The sequence below is a fragment of the Trichomonas vaginalis genome, chromosome IV (genome assembly GCF_026262505.1).
Source record: "Trichomonas vaginalis G3 chromosome IV, whole genome shotgun sequence".
NCBI classification, from domain to species: Eukaryota; Parabasalia; order Trichomonadida; family Trichomonadidae; genus Trichomonas; species Trichomonas vaginalis.
This window is the reverse complement of record NC_067206.1, coordinates 23,946,302-23,966,121: the sequence shown is the minus strand read 5'-3', so window position 1 is coordinate 23,966,121 and position 19,820 is coordinate 23,946,302. Positions and strand designations below refer to the sequence as shown.

Here is a 19,820-nt window from a genome sequence, read left to right as displayed (position 1 = left end):
TAAGTACAATCTAGGTTATAAAAAAGTTTTAGAGAGTTACATACATGATGACACAGTTTCATTTCACGATATGCTTAAATTATACGAAAAAGAGAATCTTTTCAAATTTCGGCGAGATCCAGAAAAAAATTGATGAACATCCAAATCAGTATGTTTCCCAATACGTAAATCAGCAATGGCATACTGATTTAAAAAGCTTCAAAGAAGAGACAAATGGTACCAAGCATACTTATCATTTAATTGCCTTTATCGATGACAGATCTCGTTTTTGTATTGTAATAAACAGAAATTCATCAAAAGTGACAGCTCTCAATTTTTTGACATTTGTAAATTCTAAATTGAATGAGAAAAATGAATTAATACTAAGCATAATACAATATTCTAGATTTAATTATAATTAGGAAAAAGTTAGTTTTGAGAGTACTTTTCATAGGCATATAGAATGAAATCTTCTGAAAAATAATATCACATAAACTCATATTATTTTCTAATATATAACTATTTTATATAAAAATCAAATTCAATGATCTTAAAAGCGAAGGATAAACCTCAAAATTTACGAATATAATGAGTGGGAATATAATGCTTATCTATCATAAAACCATATGAAATATCAATTTTTGCTTTACGCCTAATTTTTGACGACAATTAGCAAAAAATGTTAAATGTTAACACTCAGTCCATTTGAATATGAAAAATAAAATTGACTTTGATTAAATGTTTTTATTTATCATGCAATTCTTCTTGCGACCAAAGATTTGAATAAAAGTTCAAAAAATAAGATAGCTTAAAAAATAATATACGGTAGTGTTTACTAATAGATGAATAGTATATAAATTCTATTAAAATGGATTTGATCCAAAAAAATATATAAAATTTGATCATAAATAAAATCGTTTTAAGGATGGGCACTCATTAGGGTGATGAAAAAAATCAAGTCTAGCAAAGTCAATATATTAAAAACAGTGAAGACTATTATATAGCATTATAGTGCACAAGCTCAAATATTTAGTGATGCATTTCTCGAACTTATTTTATTTATAAGTTAACCTTGAAACATGAATTTTAGTATATCATGAGCATATTTTTTTCTAATTTTGCAATACTTATAATATCATACCAGGATTCATGTGGAAGTCTAATATTTGGTATATAATATTCTTACAATAAATGTATTAATTCAATTATATTCAAAATGATGGGTCGCAATTTTTACTGAAATTGCAAATTTAATTTCAACAATGAAATTATTGTTTAAAAAAATAGCACAACAGCAAGATGGACAATCATATATAGAATTATAATGCTCCATATAATGCTTTGATTTGATGCGTATATAATGTTATTTTTCGAACATCTTTGTAAAAAATTGATTTTTGTAATTTTTGAAAAAATTCGATTTTATTTCGAGATTTCCTCTATAGGTGAAGTATATTGAACAATATTCCTATGGGAGAAAATAATTGTAAGTATGAGTACTTTCATTAATACTATGGGTGCCATGGTTATCGCTCAAACGATCAAGTTATATCTCGATTGCGTAAATTGAAATTTTGCTATTTTCTAAATTCACGGCAACAACATTCTTTTATCCTGATCGTACATCACAATATTTGAATATGCGACCATTTGTTCAAGAAACCGTCAAGTTATTCTTCATTTTTCATGCCGCGGCGAACAAAAGCAGTTGCAAAGCGTATAAAGAACTTAGTTCAAAGCGCGAAAAATAGGGTAGAGCCATATGTCGTCAACACTGTTGAATTTGTGCTATCTGTATTATTGAGCGGCGCTACATTTTGCCAATCAGAATTTCAATTCATGCTGAATAACATCAAAGTTCCGTCAGAAGCTACATTTCATCGAGTCCAAGAAAAGGTTGGTCGTGTTATCATAGAAGTTGCCAGAGAATCTGTTAATTATTGGAAATCTCGAATGAGAAAATGTTCGGGACTTTTGTTTGACGGTTCTTGGAGTCAGAGAAGAAATGCAATGTTTTGCTATGTACAATTTGTAGAAGAGAAACTCAAAAAAATTGTAGATTGGGAAGTGATATCTAAATCTTTTAAAAATTTCAAAGGTAATTTCAACGGAAAATCAAATGAAATGGAATTTGAAGGCTTAAAAAGAATGCTGAAGCGTTGGAATAATGAAAAACGTGTAAATTTTTTTGTGCATGATGGCGATGTCAAAATTGTTTCTACAATCAAAAATACGTTCAAAGGTATCAGAGAATACAGAGATCCTGGACATTTTCTTAACAATATACAGAAAAAGCTCAAACTGCCAGAATTCAGAATCTTATCTAGCATTTCAAAGAATTTATTGCGTTGGCTTAGGCAACTTCTCAATGACACACATATGTCAATTAAAACAAAGAAGTTTTTATGGTTGAATTCCGCTAAACATTATGCCGGAAATCATAAATTTTGTCCAGATCCTGAAAAATGCAAGATGATTAAACCATGGAAATATGCAAAAAATAAAACTGCTATAAAAACACTTAAAAAATTCCTCGAAGATACCGTAAAAATCTTTGATATGGTAAAAAAGATTCATTCAACTCAAGTAGTTGAATCGATAAACCATATCAAAGCAATGCTTGCTAATAAAAATATTAATTGGCATGCTTCTTGGCCAATTAGGATGGCAGTCACAATATTGCATTTCAATGAAAGTATGTTTGAAACGATTGTAGCAATAAGATACAGGTTAAATTTACCAACAATGCCAGAAATGATGAACAGATATTTCAGAATGTATGATACAACAAAAGATTTAATCAAAGCATTCAAAAATTCAAAGCAAGTTCAAAAAAAGTTTGCGGCATTAAGAGCTATAAAGAGAGGTCTTCAAGCTACCGATGATCGTATTACTCTTAAATCACATAAATAATTATTAAATTTATTTCACCCTCAAAACATCATAATCTTGCACCTTCTTTGAATAAACACTTTCACCTTCTATTTTTAATTAATGTTTTTTAATTGTCCAAAATTTTTAGATTATATAAGATATAATTTTTTATAAAAGTATTATTTTCTAAAAGATAAGTATATATTCTTAATCACAAAACCTAGCATTTTATCATATCTATATATTAGCTTCCTAAATATAATACTCATATAGTTAGTATGATTTTAATGTTTTTGAACATGAAACGAAAATATGATTACAATCATATAACATAATGGAGTTATTGATATAACTTATATGCATGATACATTAAGAAGTCTTCCAACAATATAGATATAGTTGTAGATTCCTATGATTCCTTTTATATTGTGAGATAATAACATTTTTATGCTGTCAGGAGCCTATGAGTGCCCATCCTTAAATTACTTCTTCATTTAAATTATAACAATTATTTTTGGTTTTATATTTTTTTGGATCAAATCCATTTTAATAGAATTTATATACTATTCATCTATTAGTAAACACTACCGTATATTATTTTTTAAGCTATCTTATTTTTTGAACTTTTATTCAAATCTTTGGTCGCAAGAAGAATTGCATGATAAATAAAAACATTTAATCAAAGTCAATTTTATTTTTCATATTCAAATGGACTGAGTGTTAACATTTAACATTTTTTGCTAATTGTCGTCAAAAATTAGGCGTAAAGCAAAAATTGATATTTCATATGGTTTTATGATAGATAAGCATTATATTCCCACTCATTATATTCGTAAATTTTGAGGTTTATCCTTCGCTTTTAAGATCATTGAATTTGATTTTTATATAAAATAGTTATATATTAGAAAATAATATGAGTTTATGTGATATTATTTTTCAGAAGATTTTGTGTTCTTCTTCAAAATTTTATTTTTTTTATTAAAAAGAATCTTTACAAAATATACATTTACTTTAATTAATATTTAAAAACGTGCTCTATCAAAAGTTCCAAAAATTCAATATTTTAGCCTTTCTGAGGTGTCACTTTTGATGAATTTCTGTTTACAACAAAATAATAACATGAAATCTTATATAAATATAATTTTATCTAAATAGATAAATGAATTAAGCAGTTTACAGTTATATATATTTAATGAGAGACAATATCTAGTTCTATGGTAGAAATGACTCTTAGACTCAAATAAGTAACACAGATAGAAAGTACTCAGTATAACAATTATATATGTACACTCAAAGTTAGTCGCTGCTAAAATCTTAACCTTGCATTTCGGGAAAATCTGACTAATGGCTCTTAGACTTGTTTTGATAATTAATTCTTCAATTATATTATAATTTATAACAAATTTCCTCAAACTATCTGTATGTCATTCAATTCCCGGCCACTACATTCAATGATGGAGCATTTCCTTCAAATTTTGAAAGTTAGTACACCAGTCTTGGGTATGGTGGCACTGCGTTCCACCTTACCCAATACTTGTGAATTTGACACTTTACAAAACCGCTAACGTATATTTTACAACACAAACGACAACACTAACTTAACCTTAAATATTTACAAAGCCGCCAACCACTTCACCTCACTAACGACTTCGCTAACGAACTCACTAATGAAAAAATAAACGTTCTCATAAATTTTCTTCTATATCTTCATCGTCAATGTTAACTCTATTGTAGTCATACTTGAAGTCATAAAGTTTCTCAAATTTTGAAATGCATAGTCTTGTTAACTTACCTTCATCATCATAAGTTTTTATAAAACTACCATGACAATCTTTATACACAGTCAATGTATAATCTACTGGTCTAGGATGAAGTGTAAAGAACATGTTATACTCAGGAAGGAAGAATAAATGTTTAAATGTATGTTTGTTATATTTTTCGATTTGTATGAGTTGCTTTTGTTCTGTCATTTATATAAAAATAAAATAAAAAATAAACTTAAAAATTAATGATATCACTACCTTCACGCGTATGAAAACATAGCACAAAAATAAATTTAGGTGAAGTGGTGAGATCTCACCTCTTTTTTCACCTGTTTTTTCACCCTGTTGAATTCATTGCTTTATAACTCTCTTCCTTTCTCCAACTCTTCTAACTTCTTCCTAAGTTTAGCAATGTTGTCCTCATGAAGTTTAATCTTTCTCAAAATTCCTTCTTTATCTAATGGTTGCTTTATCTTTCTAAACTGAACTCTACCATCCTTCATAGTATGAATGTAAAAACCTTCTGGAATAGTTCCTGATTTAATGTATTCTACCAAAAACTTTTGTTTCATTGATTCAGTGACTTTATTTGTCATTTCAATCAAATAAAAATTTTAATATTAAATAAAAATAACGTTATTTTTTCAGTAAGGAAACGCAGGAGTTTTACGATTTATTTGAGGAGTAGGTTCTGGTTTAAATGTTGGAGTCGGTTTAGGAGTTGACTTTTGAACAGGAGTTTGTACTTCCATAGGTTCAGGAGTCATTGAAGGTTTTGCTTGTGAAGGTGTTGGAGTTTGTTTAACTTCAGCTACTTCAGTATTATTTACAACATTTGCTTTATTTCTTTCAACATCATAACTGCTCCCGCTGTAGCTAGCAAACCTAGTGGGAGACCATTTTATATAAGGACTTGACCAAATGCTATTTTTGACAGGAGCTGGTGGAACACCTAACCTTGGTGAGACTGCTCTTTGCCATTGTGCAGCTCGTAAGAAATATTCAATAGGTGCTCCATAATCGTTTGGTAAGTTTGTTTCATAGATGGTGAAGGTTCACGAGAGCTTGATGAAGAACTCATTTATAAGCTTTAAAAATAAACGTTCATCCTTTATTCCTCACTGTCGTCCGTAGCTAAGTTATAGTCATCTAATCTTATTATTGGGATTCCATTAGCACGCACCTGAATGGCAAAGCAACAATCCCTCATAAATCCAATAAGTGGCTTTGGTACATTTTCAGTTGCTAGTTCAATAGGTCCTTTAACAGACAATTTGTATGTTATTGGAGCAGTAGATGTTTGACCTTGCTGGAAGCAAAAGTCCACTTCTGTTGGAAAACCACATAAGAAATGTGTGTTGTCATAGCTATCCCATTTATTTCCACACTACCATCATCCACCAATGACCTCATAACATCTTCATTAAATCCTATCATATCATTGTTTGTATTGCAGGCGTTCGCAACCATTTCATAAAATACAGGTCCATATGATTTTTCGGGTTCTGCAGGCATATTTCCATAAGCTCCCATGGAAAGCTGAAGATATTTAAACTTAGGGTTCTCAAAATTAACATAATAGTTGTCTTTCTTTCTAAATAGTGCCCAAATACTTTTAACATTAATAGGCGTATAAGCTGCTGTAAATGTTGCACTTGAACTATCTGTATTCTTTGAGAATGAACCGTCCATAGGAATCCAATCCATAACTTTAACAGGAAAACATAAAGCCTCGTTTGTATAATGTTCTACAAGTTCTGTATAAATGTTAGGGTCTAAAGAGAATGACTTTGGATGAATGAAACATTCATTAAAATCCATCTTTGTTCGAAATAGTTGCTGGGTTACAGTTGTAATAGTAACTGTTCCACTAGCTTCTACTGCCTTCGTTATCATAGTGAATGGTTCATTCCATGGAACAAATTTATTTGTCGGTGGATTTGAATCTGAAGCAAATGCAACTTTAAGAGTTGGATTGAAAGCAATGATATCATTTACAGATATAGATGTGCATTGTAAGGCGTCGCTACTGAACTTTACTTTAAGCTGAATGTTTCCTGCAAAAGCTGGAATAAATCGAATAGCTTCTAATGGAAGGAATCTTCTAACAGGAATTCTTAAACGAAGCTTAAAATCAAATGATTTTCCTGCTGTAATTGGACCACTAACAATTTGTCCTGTTCTACATGTTCCCGAATGACTCCATACATCTTCATGTCGAGTCTTTGAGAAAACATCTACTTTCTTTATTTGTTCGGTAGTTTGTGAGTTTGAAGTTATATATGCTTTTCTCTTGCGTTGTCTTGAGAATATACGATACGACCATTTGCAAAGATTTGATATCCAGCAACTGCATAGAAAGCGTCATCGAAACCAATCCAAAATCCTGGTGGGTTTGTTTTATTGGAACCTGAACCAATTTCTTTATCTACAATAAATTGACCTTCCATTTTATACGTAATGAATGTATTGTAAAGGTCCAACATATTTTCACCAGGAGGTGGGAGATTGAATGTTACCCATGTGTTATCTTTAGCAGTTCCAGGTTGTGATGGAATCTTTGCGTCAGAATATTTTCTATTAGTGTCACCAATTTGAACTGCATTGTCTATGATATCGAAATATGAGCGAATCTGATGAATATGCTCTGCTGGAGTAAATTCGTTTAGCTATTTGTTCTGCATGTATTTACTTCAGATAAAAATATCTATTTACTTCATTATTCTCACTCTTCTTCTTGGCATTCGTGGTGGAAGTTGTTTCTTGACATTTTTAATGAACTGTACATTCTCTTTTGTCTCAACTTCTTTCACTGGTGGGTCAGGATTCTTTGACTCGGTTTGTTTTTCAATGAAATTCACGAACTTTGCAATACGCTCTTGGTTCGTTATTGAAAGTACATCTGGCTTCTTTTCTTGTTCTTTTGGTGGCTCAGTTTGAACAGAATTTTATATGGGCTTCGTGACTTCACCTTGCCATACACCTTAATGTTGTCGCTTTCTGCATTCGCTAATGGAACCTTTCTTTTTCTTACGTATATTTTACCATCTTACTCTGACTTACGTAATAGAAAGGATGTTGTATTCCTCTTGCGTTATTTAATATAATAGACTCTCGCTCTGATTTTGACAAGCTCATTTTACATCGGTTAAAGTTTTAATTTTGTTTTTATCTGCAGTCAATGACTCAGACAAGCCCTACGGACAAGACCCAAGGGTCATAGATGTTGAAGCATTGGAGAAAGAAATTCGTGAGCAAATTTTATCCGAACTGAAGGAACAAAAACAAGAACAAAAGCCAAAGAGACCAAAGAGAAAACTTAGTGAAAAACAACTTGCTGCATTAGCTGCTGGAAGACAAAAGAACCCAAGACTACTGGCGAAGAAAGCTAGAGAAGAAGCAAAAGCAAAGAAAGAGTAAATGGTTTATTTTTATCCGAATTAAATGTATAGACAAATACCTTTATCTGTTGCGTTCAGTAGTGAAAACCCTGACGTCAAAATAAAGGGGAACAGAGTAACGTTTAAGTTTCCAACAGACTGGATTGTGAACATAAATGAAGAGAAATACATTGGCATAACAAATATGTATATAACACGTGCTTTCAGAAAGGTTGACTTTATACTTCAAGTCGAGATAGAAAATGACGAACAGTCTTTAAGCGCCCAAAACATTCACATATACAAATACTTTAAAGACGATACAACATTGCAACAATGTATGATTTCATTTAATGAGATGTTCGAGAAAAAGTTAACATTGAAGTACAAACTTTACAGCCTTTATGTGAGTTTCTTGCACAACTGAAAGAAGAAGGTAGTCAGCCACAACTTATAGACTTTCATTATGAATTTAATGAAAATGAAGATGGAACTCATGACTGTCAGTTTGTTGTATTCTCACCATTCAATGAAGTCGCTAAAGAGAAAGAAAATCCATTACGTATAAGATTTCAAATCTCTGAACCAAGTGATGATTTCAAAAATGTTTTCAATTATGATGCAATGCTTCCGAGGAAAAATGAATTTTCAAAGATTGTAACACCTGGCATTTGGGATAGAAAGCAAGCTATATTATATTCAAACTTAAGTAAGGGAGTTGAAAATGAGTTCATTGGTCATACAAGAACTACACCACTGCCAAATCCTAAATACTATAAATTAACTGGCTTCAATCGTGAGTTTTGGATAGACATGTTCTCCACTCATGACCATAACTGCCCAGTGTTCTTACCTCCAGACCATAAGGACTGTCTCTACATTGAAGCACAACTCTTAAACTCTACCATCGCAGTATTGTAAAATCTACGCTAGTTTTATTTTTTTCTGAAAATTTTATTTGAGTGAAAGGCATGGAAGGTGAAGGACATTGGCAAACACTGGAACATGACAATGACTATGAAATCTTTTCAGAGTACCCTTATCCAATTAGACGTATAAGCAATAAAAGAGTTGTTAGTGAGTTTGACCAAGGAGATGGTTATATTTGTGTAAATTTAAACAAACACAAGCTGATGAAACATAGAATAGTTGCAGAAACTTTCATTCCGAACCCTGAAGGACTTCGTGAAGTAGACCATATAAACAGAGACAGAGGAGACTTTCATATCTCGAACTTAAGATGGACGACAAGAAGAGAAAACATGAGAAATATTTCTGGTTCAAATGGCTATTGGTTTGACATTGTTGACTCTCTTCCTGAAGACGCTGTTGAAATTATACAATACTCATATCACACGTTAGAGAACTACTACTATGTCCAAGTGAAGATGCCTTTTACTATTTCATGGGAACTCAATACAGACGAATGAATGTCTTAAGACAGTATAACAAAGATTATATAAACATTACAGATGTAGAAGGAAGAAGAACAAAGCTGTCTATTGCAAAGTTTAAGAGAGACAATGGTTATACATAAATGACAAAAATATATGACCTCACGGGCTTCGCCCTCACCGCTAGCGGCTTATTTTTATCACGAATGACCTCATTGCTGACAAAAATAAATGACCTCAGAACTTCAACTTACGAATAAAGCTTGTTTTAGTCGTTATTGAGAAGTTAAACTTCTCTTCAAAGCAAGATTGACATGACTTACATAAGTCAAATCCAATCTCTTGACCGTCATAAAGTGCTTTGTAAAGTTTCATTAAACTGAACTCAGAGTCTTTGTCATATGTTCCAACAGGTATGTGAATGTTCTTATCTTCATTGTAATAGCATTGTATAGCTTCAGGAAACATTTCATTAGCTGTTAAAGCAAGGACGTCTTGTTTGACACCTTTGCAACGTGCATGGAATGCAACTTCATTTAAATCGTTAGTGAGTAAGTCTATGTAGGTCTTCTTTCCACAAAATATTGACTTGTATGCTAAACTTTGTTTTCTGTTTATTTCTGCGAAGTCGAATGAAATTGACCAAGGTTCTTTCCTATAAGTTCGCGACCGTATCTCTTCTTAAACTCTGCTGCAAGCTTTGGTATGTCTTCATTGAAAATATGCATGCTATCACAGTCCTGGTAAAATATTTGAAGTCCCATATCTTCTGCAGTACAGAATACTTCACACATTATTCTCTTCGACATAGACAGAATGTTAACACCAAGTGGACAGAAGTTAAAGTGTCTGCAAATGCTTTTCGTTAGCTTGAAAATAGTTTTATCTGAACCATCCAAACCTTCGAACTTCACTATATGGTTGTAGTTTCTGATGGCATATCTTATAGCATCTTTGTCATTTACTATGGTTATTTTTGACTCAATAGGAGATAGAATAGTTTTGCCATAAATACTGTTCAGAATGAGCTTTATATTTTCTTGCAAAGGATTTCCTTCTTTCTTATACTTTAACCTTAACTCAAACAACTTCTTTACTTCATCTCTTATTCTAATATCTCTGTTTCCATCGTAATAGTATCCTTGCAACACTTCACATTTGACACCTTGATATTTTATGAGGTCTTGTAATGTTATATGGTCAACATACATTAAACAGCAAGTGTTTGAACTTCTGGGAACGTTAAGTTCTGGATTTAGTTCAGGGTCACAAACTATTAAAGGAAAGTGTCTATGTATTCCAATCTCTGTTATCTTAATGAGAACAAAGAAGCCAGACATAAACTTTTCACCAATGGGTTCCTTTTGGTCGTCATCGAATAAATGTCTCATGAGATACTCTGTGCTTAACATTTCTTTCTTCATAACCTTTGGAATACCTTCTAAAGTATAAAGTCTTGCTATAGCTGATGGATATAATGAAACAGCGTCGAAATCAGCAATGAGTTTCTTTTCGCTCTTTTGTTTCATGTTATCTGACAGCATACATCTTCCACCTTGAATACAGCGTGAAATAAACTCTCTTGGTTTATTTGAGAGGTCATATAAATTTCCATTCGGGAAGTACACTCTGTTCTCAAACAATTTGTTAGCAATAGAACAAATACTAACGTAGTCATAAACGTTTAAATCAAATTCTTTCAATATGTCATTGCGGAACTTAACAAAACCTTCTCTTAAAATTCTTACATCTTGTTTGCAATAAATGTGCTATATTTTTCTAAGTCGAAGTGGTTTCATCTATTCTGCAACCTTTGATGGAATCTATGTTTTTCATGAATGTATCCGCATCCTGGATAAACTTACATGCTTCAGAAATGACACCAGTTCTGTTGTCATTTGCTAACAAAACACTGCTGTAGTAGTTGTATGGAAATACTTCTTTCGGTCCTGTTTGTAAGTTAAACATAGCAGGAAATAGTTTAAGCTTCTTATTTATAACACTATAAAGAGTCTTTTATAATAATTGCCCTTCCTTTATATAAGCCAGTTATTTGCATTGTTCGTGAACCTTTAATGATGGGAGTTCCTTTCACTTCTGTCATGTGTCTTAAGATGAAGTTTATATCATAACTGAGGTTATGGAAATATATTAAACTCTTGTCAGGAAGTCGTTCCAAAAATTCTGTTGCACAGTTCTGACCCCAAATGCTTTTCACTCACTGAACCATCTTCACTGTCATAAAAGATGTTAAAAGCTTTATGAAAGCCATCAGTACTGCACTCAAAGTCAGCAAAGAAAACGTGCTCAGGAATGAACTTACATTTAGCTTTTATTTACTTCTTTTGACTCGGCTTTCTTCTTCAGTTGTACACAATATTTGGAGCATATGTCAAATCTTTAAATGGTGCAAGGTTCTGTTTATATAAGTCATCGTATATGTGAAAAGTTCTCCATAAGAAATAGGTTCGAAATATTTGCACTCCCACAATGTTTTCATAACATCCCATACGGTGTTTTCTATCATAACGAACTACATATTTATCTTCTCTCTTTGTATAAATCTTCATCTGTTTCTCAATGTTCATTCCACCACACTCCTTCAAGATTTCTATATAGTTGCGAATGAAATATGTTGTCATTGGTAATCTTTCATTTAGCATGTAGTGGTCTTCAACAAGAAGTAAGTCAATAGTTCGAATAGTTTTACATTCTTTTGGTATGTATCTCTTTATTTCATTATGTCTTGAGTCATTGAAGTAACCAATGGTAACATTAAATGCTATACCTGTTGCGTCAGAAATTTCTTGTACTTTACTTTGAGGAAAGTCTCTAACACGAATGACTTCTCTCATGTGGTCAATAGTTTCTTCATCTACTCCAGCTTGAATGCAAGCATAAACGAAACAATTGTCTTCTGTCATAAGTGCTGCAGTTCTTTTGTTCAGTTCATTGAAGATTTGGTAGCGTTCAAGATTTATAGGTAATGTGCAAAGATACTTCCAGAACTGACCGCTTCTCTTCTTATAAAACTTCTTTTCACCATTATCTTTCCAAAAGCTTTCTATAAGTGCTGGGTTTCCTGTTTGCTTAAGAGCTTCCAAAATGGCTTTCTGGTCATTTGTCAGTGTGCTTTCATCTCTATATGGTCTCTTTTGGTTTTGCCTTTTTACATCTGACATCGTTAAGCCTTCATATTCTGTTAAATCATACATCTTTATTTCAGTAAGATTCTTTATGTTTGTCAAGAAGAAGTCATAGTGCATTTCAACAATACCTGCAGCATTTTGCTTCTATCTCTGATATAAAGTTCTCCCTCAAGAGCTGATGTAGTAATGTTCCAATATTATTGAGGTTTAACGTAGAACATTCATACTTTCCACCAAGTTTATAACATACCATCCATCTTTGTTGGGAGTTTATTTTAATCTTCTCTAAGAGTCTCATGAAACCTTACCGAAATGTTTGTGTAAGTAGTCTCTGTTTGGTTCATCTAAAGCTTCGATGTTAAAGTCAATGAGTCTATTGCCTGTCTTAACATTCCTCTTCCTATTCTCTTCATCTTTCTTTAACCATCTCTCACCTTCTTTTGGTTTGTCGTCAATGGAACGAAGGACATCGTTAGCTTTGCGAACTTGTTCTATAGCACTTTTAAACATCTCTCTTCTCTGTTGTTTCAGTGTGTCGTCTCTTCTTCTTGTTTCACCAACGTTTGCATTTGTTATGTCAAACATTTCTCTTCTTACTTCATGAGGTACTGAACGTCTATGATATAAGTCAATAGCAACGTCATTTAAAGGAAATGCTCTTGCATGGACTTCGTCCTCGCCGCGTTGCGGCTTTATGAACTCATGAATTCTATCATAACTTATTGCACCATTATAGTCATTGAGGATATCAGCGAGTGCTTTTTTGTTTGTTGCGTAATGCTTTGCAACATCTATATTAGCTTCTGTAAGAAGTTGTTTTATTTCCGAGTGTTCTAACTTAGACAACTTCCGATACATCTTTAGTAGGAAATAAAAAAATATTTTTTGAAAAAAATTAGATTAGATTTTTTTAAGTTATTTTTCAAAATAATTTAATATTTTTATTTTAATGAAACACATGCAAGATTGCAAGTTCTTTTCATACAATGCTCTCGCTACTGCCATCAAGAATGAGTTCAATAATGCTTCAAATGTTAATGTTATCTTTAACAAGAAGTTTGTGAAAGAATCTAAGTTTGGTCAGTATGTCAGACCATTAGCTATCGTCATTGACCGCAAACGTTATACTTCACAAGAGTTAGCAGTAGTTTTGAAACAAAAGAGTTTCTTCGTGAATGTCAAAGATACTCATTATACTGTCATAAAGAACTCTAATATTGACTTCTTCAGTATTGCTTTAAATCTTTCCGAATAGAAAGAATATAAGAAGGGTGAAACAAATGTGAAATATTATCCTTCATCTCTGAAGACAATAACGAACAAAGATGTTATACAGAAATTCTTACCAAAGGTTGAAGAAGCTTCTATTGACATTGATGAAGGAAGGGAAATGGTTGAAGAAATAGACCCTGAAGCTATTTGAGCAAAAATATATTTTTGGTTAGTCTTCATATGGATATTTTACAACAATTCCCCAATGTATAAACTTTTCATACGCTTTTTCATAAGCTTTATATACCTTCAGAAATTTTGCATAATCTTTAGAAGCATTTAGATATTGTTTAAATGCTTTGTATGTCTTCAGAAATTTTGCATAATCTTTTACATGCTGTTCGTTCTCTTCTTCTGTCATGAGTTCCGAATATTCTAAATTCATGTTCTTTCATATGAGATAAAATTTTATAAAAAAAATAAAAATTAGCTTAGATTTTTTATTCTTTCTCTTTGAAGTTATCGAAATATTCTGTTATTTTTTCCTTCAGTAATGTTAAGTCTTCTTTGAATGTAAGTATTGTGCAACCTTTGATGTCATAGTGTGTTTGAGGAAGAGTATTTTTGACAATTTCCTTTATTTGCTCATTCGGTGTCATTGAAATCGGTAAGTTTTCACGATAGAACCAGTTTCTGTCAGATTTATATTTTTAGCTAAGTCATAAAAGCTCTTGTTGTTTCTTCTGACTAAATGCAACATAACCATATCTTTATCTTCTTCATTTTCCATCTCTTCAGTATATATCATATACTTATAACTCTTTTCCTTTCCTTTTGGTACTGAACGCGGTATTCTTTTCTGTATGCTTTTGTCTTTGGATTCAATGACTTCATCTTTTGCATGAAGTTTCTTTTCCATCTCTCCACGTTCTGCTTTATATAGTTCATCTAACATCATGAAAATATAACAAGCATAACGGGGCCAAGCCCACATTGCTACAGCATTTACTAAAAGTCTATGAACATAATAACCTTTCAAACCAGGAGCCAAATTCTTGCGATTTTCATACGGAATCTCTTCCCCTGGTTTTCCGAGGGAAGCAATCATATGAGGAAATTCTTCTAAAAGTTCTTTTGTCTGTTGGTTTTCAAACCAATGATATGCTTGCTTTGTAGAACGAAGAGCATTCAAAATACTTTGCATTTGGTACATATCGTCTTTGACTGAACGAATGAGACGGAGTTGTTTGTTAAACTGAACCCACTCGTATTCCTCATTTATAGCTTCATGGACTATAACTGTTGTTGTGTTCTCTGTTGTTGACATATCTGTCTTTATATTCCGGATAAAAAAATAAATAAAAATAAAACTAACTTTATTTTTTCTATCTTAAGGAAATTCATGATTTTTGTGCTGAATTCAATAAAAATAATGTTTAGGTGAAGAGGTGAGATTTCACCTCTTTTTTCACCTCATTTCTACCCCAGTTATTTTATAAACGTTTCACATGGTAAACGTTATTTTTTAAATTTTGTGAAAACTCAACGGTTTGACACATGCCCTAAAAATTATTTTACTCAGAATTTTGTTGCTGAATTCAATAAAAATAATGTTTAGGTGAAGAGGTGAGATTTCACCTCTTTTTTCACCTCATTTTTCACCTCTTTTTTTCACAAGCGTTTTACATGAATTGTACGATGTATATTTGAAATCCTAAACAATTTCGTAGCTTCTATTTCTTCTTTTAGTACACGAATGTTTTAACAATGCCGAAGGTTTCTTTATACTTCTTCTTGACGTCAGATAAAAGGAAATCTTCTGCTGTTGGATAGTTTTTATTAAGAAATGTCAACATATCCATTTTATCTTCTGCTGGCTTTTCTGCTTCTTTCTTTAAGTCTGCATAGTCGTTTCGCATTCTTTCTATCTCTTTGACTGAGTAGTTATATTTTCTTATTGCTGCTTTACATTTTGAACATTGCGGCATCGTTTTTGCGTTATACATTGAAACATTACCAGCTAAAATAACTAAAGCGTCAATTGCTCTCTTCATCTCAAACATAGCGGGTCTTATTTGTTCATTCCATACTTTACCTCTTCTATCTTTATCTCTTATCTGCCATACACATTTTGCAACTAATGAAACAAAGTTATCGTATGTCTTAAATTCTTCGGATTTGTAAAGGTCAGAAATATTTTTATAAACCATGTCGCAATCTTTGTCCATAACTTTATGGTTGCAATGAAAACCAAGGAATTCATAATTTACTTTACGTATGAATTTCTTAATTTCTACTGAGTCAGTTGCTTTGACTTCAATTTCGTCGAATTCAGGAATAGTTAGTTTTTGCTGCTGAATTTCAGGTAGTTTAGGCAAATGGTCGATGAGGTCTCCATTTCATAAAGATACTGTTCATTTGTTTCATCTTTCGCACTACAGTCTAAATTACTAGTTAAAAGTTCTTGCTTTATCTTCTGGATTTCTGTTTCAAAAGTATATGAAGAAGGAATAAAGCTTTTCATCTCTACCAACATTGACGTAGGATTCATGACTAACGAGTTTGGTGCTGTAGTTGTGGACAGAGTCCCGCCGTTCGTGGCTTGAATTGTTGTTGTGCCGATTGTTGAAATCATATCTTTTATACAAAATAAAAAAATAAATAAAAATAAAACTAACTTTATTTTTTCTGTCTTAAGGAAATTCATGAAAATTCATGAGGGTAGAAATGAGGGTAGAAATGAGGTTAGATCTAACCATCTACCCTAAACATTATTTTTGCTGAATTCAGCAACAAAATGAACGAGGTCAGGATGTATGTAAATACCTTTGAATTCATTTATAACGCCCTTAGTAAGCTCATAAAATGCTTGTTTTGAGGTCGAGCCACTTTTGGCTCCACCGTATTCTTTCAACCAAAACTCAAGAATTTCCTGCATGAATTTTGTATAAAAAGCAACCGTCTGAATTCAGACTGTTGCTATATTCTTCACAAAATGCCTTATAATACTCTTCCCAGGACTTATTTTCCAACAACTTTCTAAAGTCTTTCCTAAACTGACTGACTGACTGACGGCACAAAGTGGCTTAACGAAAACATTAATATATAAAATTCATGAAAATTCATGAGGGTAGAAATGAGGGTAGAAATGAGGTTAGATCTAACCATCTACCCTAAACATTATTTTTGGTGTAAATTTATGAAAACATTAATAATACATGACTGTTCTCATTCATGTCTGATTTACATCTAATGAAAAAGTTTAGAAGAATTTTCTTATTCTTTCTGGCTTATTTTTGTCTTTCCAGTACTCCCGCTCTAATGATCCCAGATGAGTTGGTTTAGATTCTCTCAAGTTCTTAGATGGTATAACATCTTCAATGCCTCCTTCATATCTTACTTTATAAGTGTCATCGTTTATGTTGTAGCCAAGTATTTCAATAACCACTCCTCGCTTTGCTTCGTCAATGGTTTCAGCAAGTTTGCCATTACTACTTTCAACTAATTTATGTCGAGGGTAAAACGCAATAGAGTCGTCAGCAGCTTTTATAAGATATCCATTACCTTGCGTAGAGTCTACGATATAATAGTTTCTACTTAACCTTAAACGTTTCTTTGTCAACGGTTTGTCGTCAAGAACTACACGAACTTTTGTACCAGGAATGAGAGTAAATTGTGTTGAATTTCTGATATTTTGTGTTTGGCTTCGTTTCTTTTGTATATACTTTTCTTCTTGTTGTTGTGTCATTGAATTTGGTGTATGTCCTGTTGTAGAATGTGTTGAGGAATTATATACTTCGAGAAAATGTTTCATTGTTTCTTCGGTAAAGTCTCGCTCTTGGTTTAAATCTCTGAGCGTTCTTATGAAGCGGTTTATGATGCCGAGTATGTTATGGTTATGGTCTTCAGTAGTGTAGTGAGTTATGTTATGCTTAATGAGAAATCTGTGATTTCATTGCTGAGGTATGCACTGTCTTGGTCTGATGTTAAAGTACTTGGGCTATGTTCTGCTACAAACTTTTGTAAAACTCTTAAAACTTCATGAGTTCCTTTATTTTTCATTGGATATGCATATGCTTTGCGAGTGTTAACATTAATGAAGATGAGGAATGGTTTATGTCCTCCTTTTCTGCTTTGAATGAGAGTGTCAAATTGGTATGTGTCAGGAGTGTTGGAGTAAATTGGTAAAAAGTAGTCGTAAGGGTTTATTTTTGTTTGATGTACAACATTTTTGTCAAAGAACCTTTGCACTTCAGCTCTGTTAGTAAATCCCCAACTCTTTGCAGCTTCATTGAACTTCTTAAATGACCTCCATGGATGTTGTTCGAATACTTCTTTCAAGCTCATTTATGTAAAGTTAAAGATTTTATTCAAGGCTCAAGCGCGTTCATTGAACGCGGTACCATGCAAATACAGTCACAAATGGTGGCATATAATCTGCACCCGAGCCTGTTGGATTTGTTGTGAAAGTGTGTGAATGATTTCCTGTGGTTCCACAGAAAATACCTGCGCTTGAATCTACTGGGTCACTTGAAATATCATATCTATTCATTCCCTGTCTATCCGAACCTGCTGCAAGATTTGTATAACCTCTTTTTGTTATTGAATGTGAATGACTACCTGTTGTGTTTGTAGTTCCTGTATGAGTGTGCGGTGGAAGGTTTGCTTCTTTAATTTTCTTCGAACCTCCTGTTTGCTTTGAATATCTAGCACAGTATAAGAATTTATCTACAATCTGCTTCCACATACCAAAACCTAAAACTGTTTTTGGATTTGTTGAGTTCATTGACGTATAAATAGAGCCTATAGGATATAATGTTTGAAGTATTTCAGTCTTTAATGTTTGAAGCTCTGTTTTGTCTGCTTTCTTATCTAACATTGCTGGTAGTTCATATGCTTCAAAGTTTCTGGCATGACCTTCGATATTCCTGCAACTGTTATCTAAATTGTTAAGAGTATCTTTTACGCTTGTACTCGGATTCTCTAAAGGCGCACTTGAACCCAAATCATAGTTCAATATTATGTCGTCTGCTCTAACAGTAGTGAAGGATTTATGTGTATGTTCTTTGCCAGCTTTCTTATCTAACATTGCTGGTAGTTCATGTGTTTCAAAGTTTCTGGCATGACCTTCAATGTTCATACATTTACTATTTAAGGAGTTTAGTGTATCTTTTACGCTTGTACTTGGATTCTCTAAAGGTGCACTTGAACCAAGGTATAGTTCAATATTATGTCGTCTGCTCTAACAGTAGTGAAGGATTCATGTGTATGGTTCTTGTCAGCTTTACTATTTAATGTAGCTTGAAGTTCATTTATATCGGAGATATTGTGTTTATGAGATTTCAAAACTTTGTTCATTGCTTCAAGTTCATCTTTGCTGGCTTTACTTTTAATAGCATCTTCAAAAGTTATTTTTGCCTTAACTCTCAAAGTAAATCTTGGTTCAACTAATACACCGTTAACAAAGAAACTAGAGGCATAAATTTCATTGTTATAACCAAATGCTTCTGGTGCTTTACCTGTGTCATACTGTACAGTACAGTATATGTCATAACCTTTAGCACGAATGAATCTATATCTTCTTTCATTAACATCTTCAGTGCTTATTTGTTCATCCTGTGTTAAATATCCATGGTAGTCCGTTATAATCTGTTCGTCTGAACTTATATAATGAACATGGTTTTTATCTGCTTTTTCGGCTAATTTCTCTTCTATCTCATTTATTTCAAGTTCATGCCTACCACCACCTCCCGAAGAAGTATTTTTCTTCAGCTCTTGAAGAACGTCCACTTCGCCATCTTTGGTGTCAATAATGAGACTTTGAGTTAAAACCTTTCCTGTCTTAATGGATGTTTGTAAAACTTCTTCTTCACCGTGTTCGGGGTCATGGTCGTCATCATATCTTGTGAAATCAGAGATGTTGTCATACATTAAGCATATCTGTCTCAAAAGTTCTGCTATTTGAAACTGGAACGAAAGATATACAGAACTTTCATCATCTCCTAAAGTCAAGTCTGCTTTCTTAAGTATTTCTTGAATGTATGCAATGAGAACAGAGTACCTTGGAAA

The 19,820-nt window shown here is 32.5% G+C and overlaps 7 protein-coding genes and 4 pseudogenes across 11 annotated transcripts, besides 8 other annotated features; 3 read left to right on the top strand and 8 right to left on the bottom strand.

The window, feature by feature from the left end:
- Window positions 1-276: 276 nt before the first annotated feature.
- Window positions 277-313: a mobile genetic element.
- Window positions 277-313: a terminal%2Cinverted (terminal inverted repeat of Banshee-A3 transposon ID:TVAGG3_0157070).
- A 589-nt stretch (window positions 314-902) lies between these two features.
- Window positions 903-3,330: a mobile genetic element.
- Window positions 3,331-3,924: 594 nt separating this feature from the next.
- Window positions 3,925-3,962: a mobile genetic element.
- Window positions 3,925-3,962: a terminal%2Cinverted (terminal inverted repeat of Banshee-A3 transposon ID:TVAGG3_0157050).
- Window positions 3,963-4,334: a mobile genetic element.
- Window positions 4,334-19,820: part of a mobile genetic element that runs on past the window's edge.
- Window positions 4,335-4,975: a terminal%2Cinverted (terminal inverted repeat of Maverick-1C transposon ID:TVAGG3_0156880).
- TVAGG3_0157030 (uncharacterized protein) lies at window positions 4,976-5,212 on the bottom strand (the record flags this gene model as incomplete). Its single annotated transcript, XM_051224831.1, has 1 exon — window positions 4,976-5,212. The coding sequence occupies one exon, from the start codon at window positions 5,210-5,212 to the stop codon at window positions 4,976-4,978; it is 237 nt and encodes a 78-aa protein (XP_051109817.1).
- TVAGG3_0157020 lies at window positions 7,798-8,036 on the top strand (annotated as a pseudogene). Its single transcript has one exon. A coding segment is annotated over exon 1 (239 nt).
- TVAGG3_0157010 lies at window positions 8,173-8,917 on the top strand (annotated as a pseudogene). The gene has a single exon. A coding segment is annotated over exon 1 (745 nt).
- Window positions 9,628-11,890, bottom strand: TVAGG3_0157000 (annotated as a pseudogene). The gene has a single exon. A coding segment is annotated over exon 1 (2,263 nt).
- TVAGG3_0156990 lies at window positions 12,564-13,397 on the bottom strand (annotated as a pseudogene). The gene has a single exon. A coding segment is annotated over exon 1 (834 nt).
- TVAGG3_0156980 (uncharacterized protein) lies at window positions 13,489-13,794 on the top strand (the record flags this gene model as incomplete). The annotated part of the gene is made up of 1 exon (XM_051224830.1): window positions 13,489-13,794. One exon carries the CDS (start codon window positions 13,489-13,491, stop codon window positions 13,792-13,794), a length of 306 nt encoding a protein of 101 aa, XP_051109816.1.
- Window positions 14,427-15,078, bottom strand: TVAGG3_0156970 (KilA, N-terminal/APSES-type HTH, DNA-binding family; the record flags this gene model as incomplete). The annotated part of the gene is made up of 1 exon (XM_051224829.1): window positions 14,427-15,078. A coding segment is annotated over one exon (652 nt), but the record flags the coding sequence as incomplete, so codon positions are not given.
- Window positions 15,497-15,979, bottom strand: TVAGG3_0156960 (organellar and viral DNA polymerase type B; the record flags this gene model as incomplete). Its single annotated transcript, XM_051224828.1, has 1 exon — window positions 15,497-15,979. The coding sequence occupies one exon, from the start codon at window positions 15,977-15,979 to the stop codon at window positions 15,497-15,499; it is 483 nt and encodes a 160-aa protein (XP_051109814.1).
- TVAGG3_0156950 (integrase core domain containing protein family) lies at window positions 17,014-17,565 on the bottom strand (the record flags this gene model as incomplete). Its single annotated transcript, XM_051224827.1, has 1 exon — window positions 17,014-17,565. The coding sequence occupies one exon, from the start codon at window positions 17,563-17,565 to the stop codon at window positions 17,014-17,016; it is 552 nt and encodes a 183-aa protein (XP_051109813.1).
- Window positions 18,139-18,891, bottom strand: TVAGG3_0156940 (keratin-associated protein family; the record flags this gene model as incomplete). The annotated part of the gene is made up of 1 exon (XM_051224826.1): window positions 18,139-18,891. One exon carries the CDS (start codon window positions 18,889-18,891, stop codon window positions 18,139-18,141), a length of 753 nt encoding a protein of 250 aa, XP_051109812.1.
- On the bottom strand, window positions 18,945-19,682 carry TVAGG3_0156930 (keratin-associated protein family; the record flags this gene model as incomplete). The annotated part of the gene is made up of 1 exon (XM_051224825.1): window positions 18,945-19,682. The coding sequence occupies one exon, from the start codon at window positions 19,680-19,682 to the stop codon at window positions 18,945-18,947; it is 738 nt and encodes a 245-aa protein (XP_051109811.1).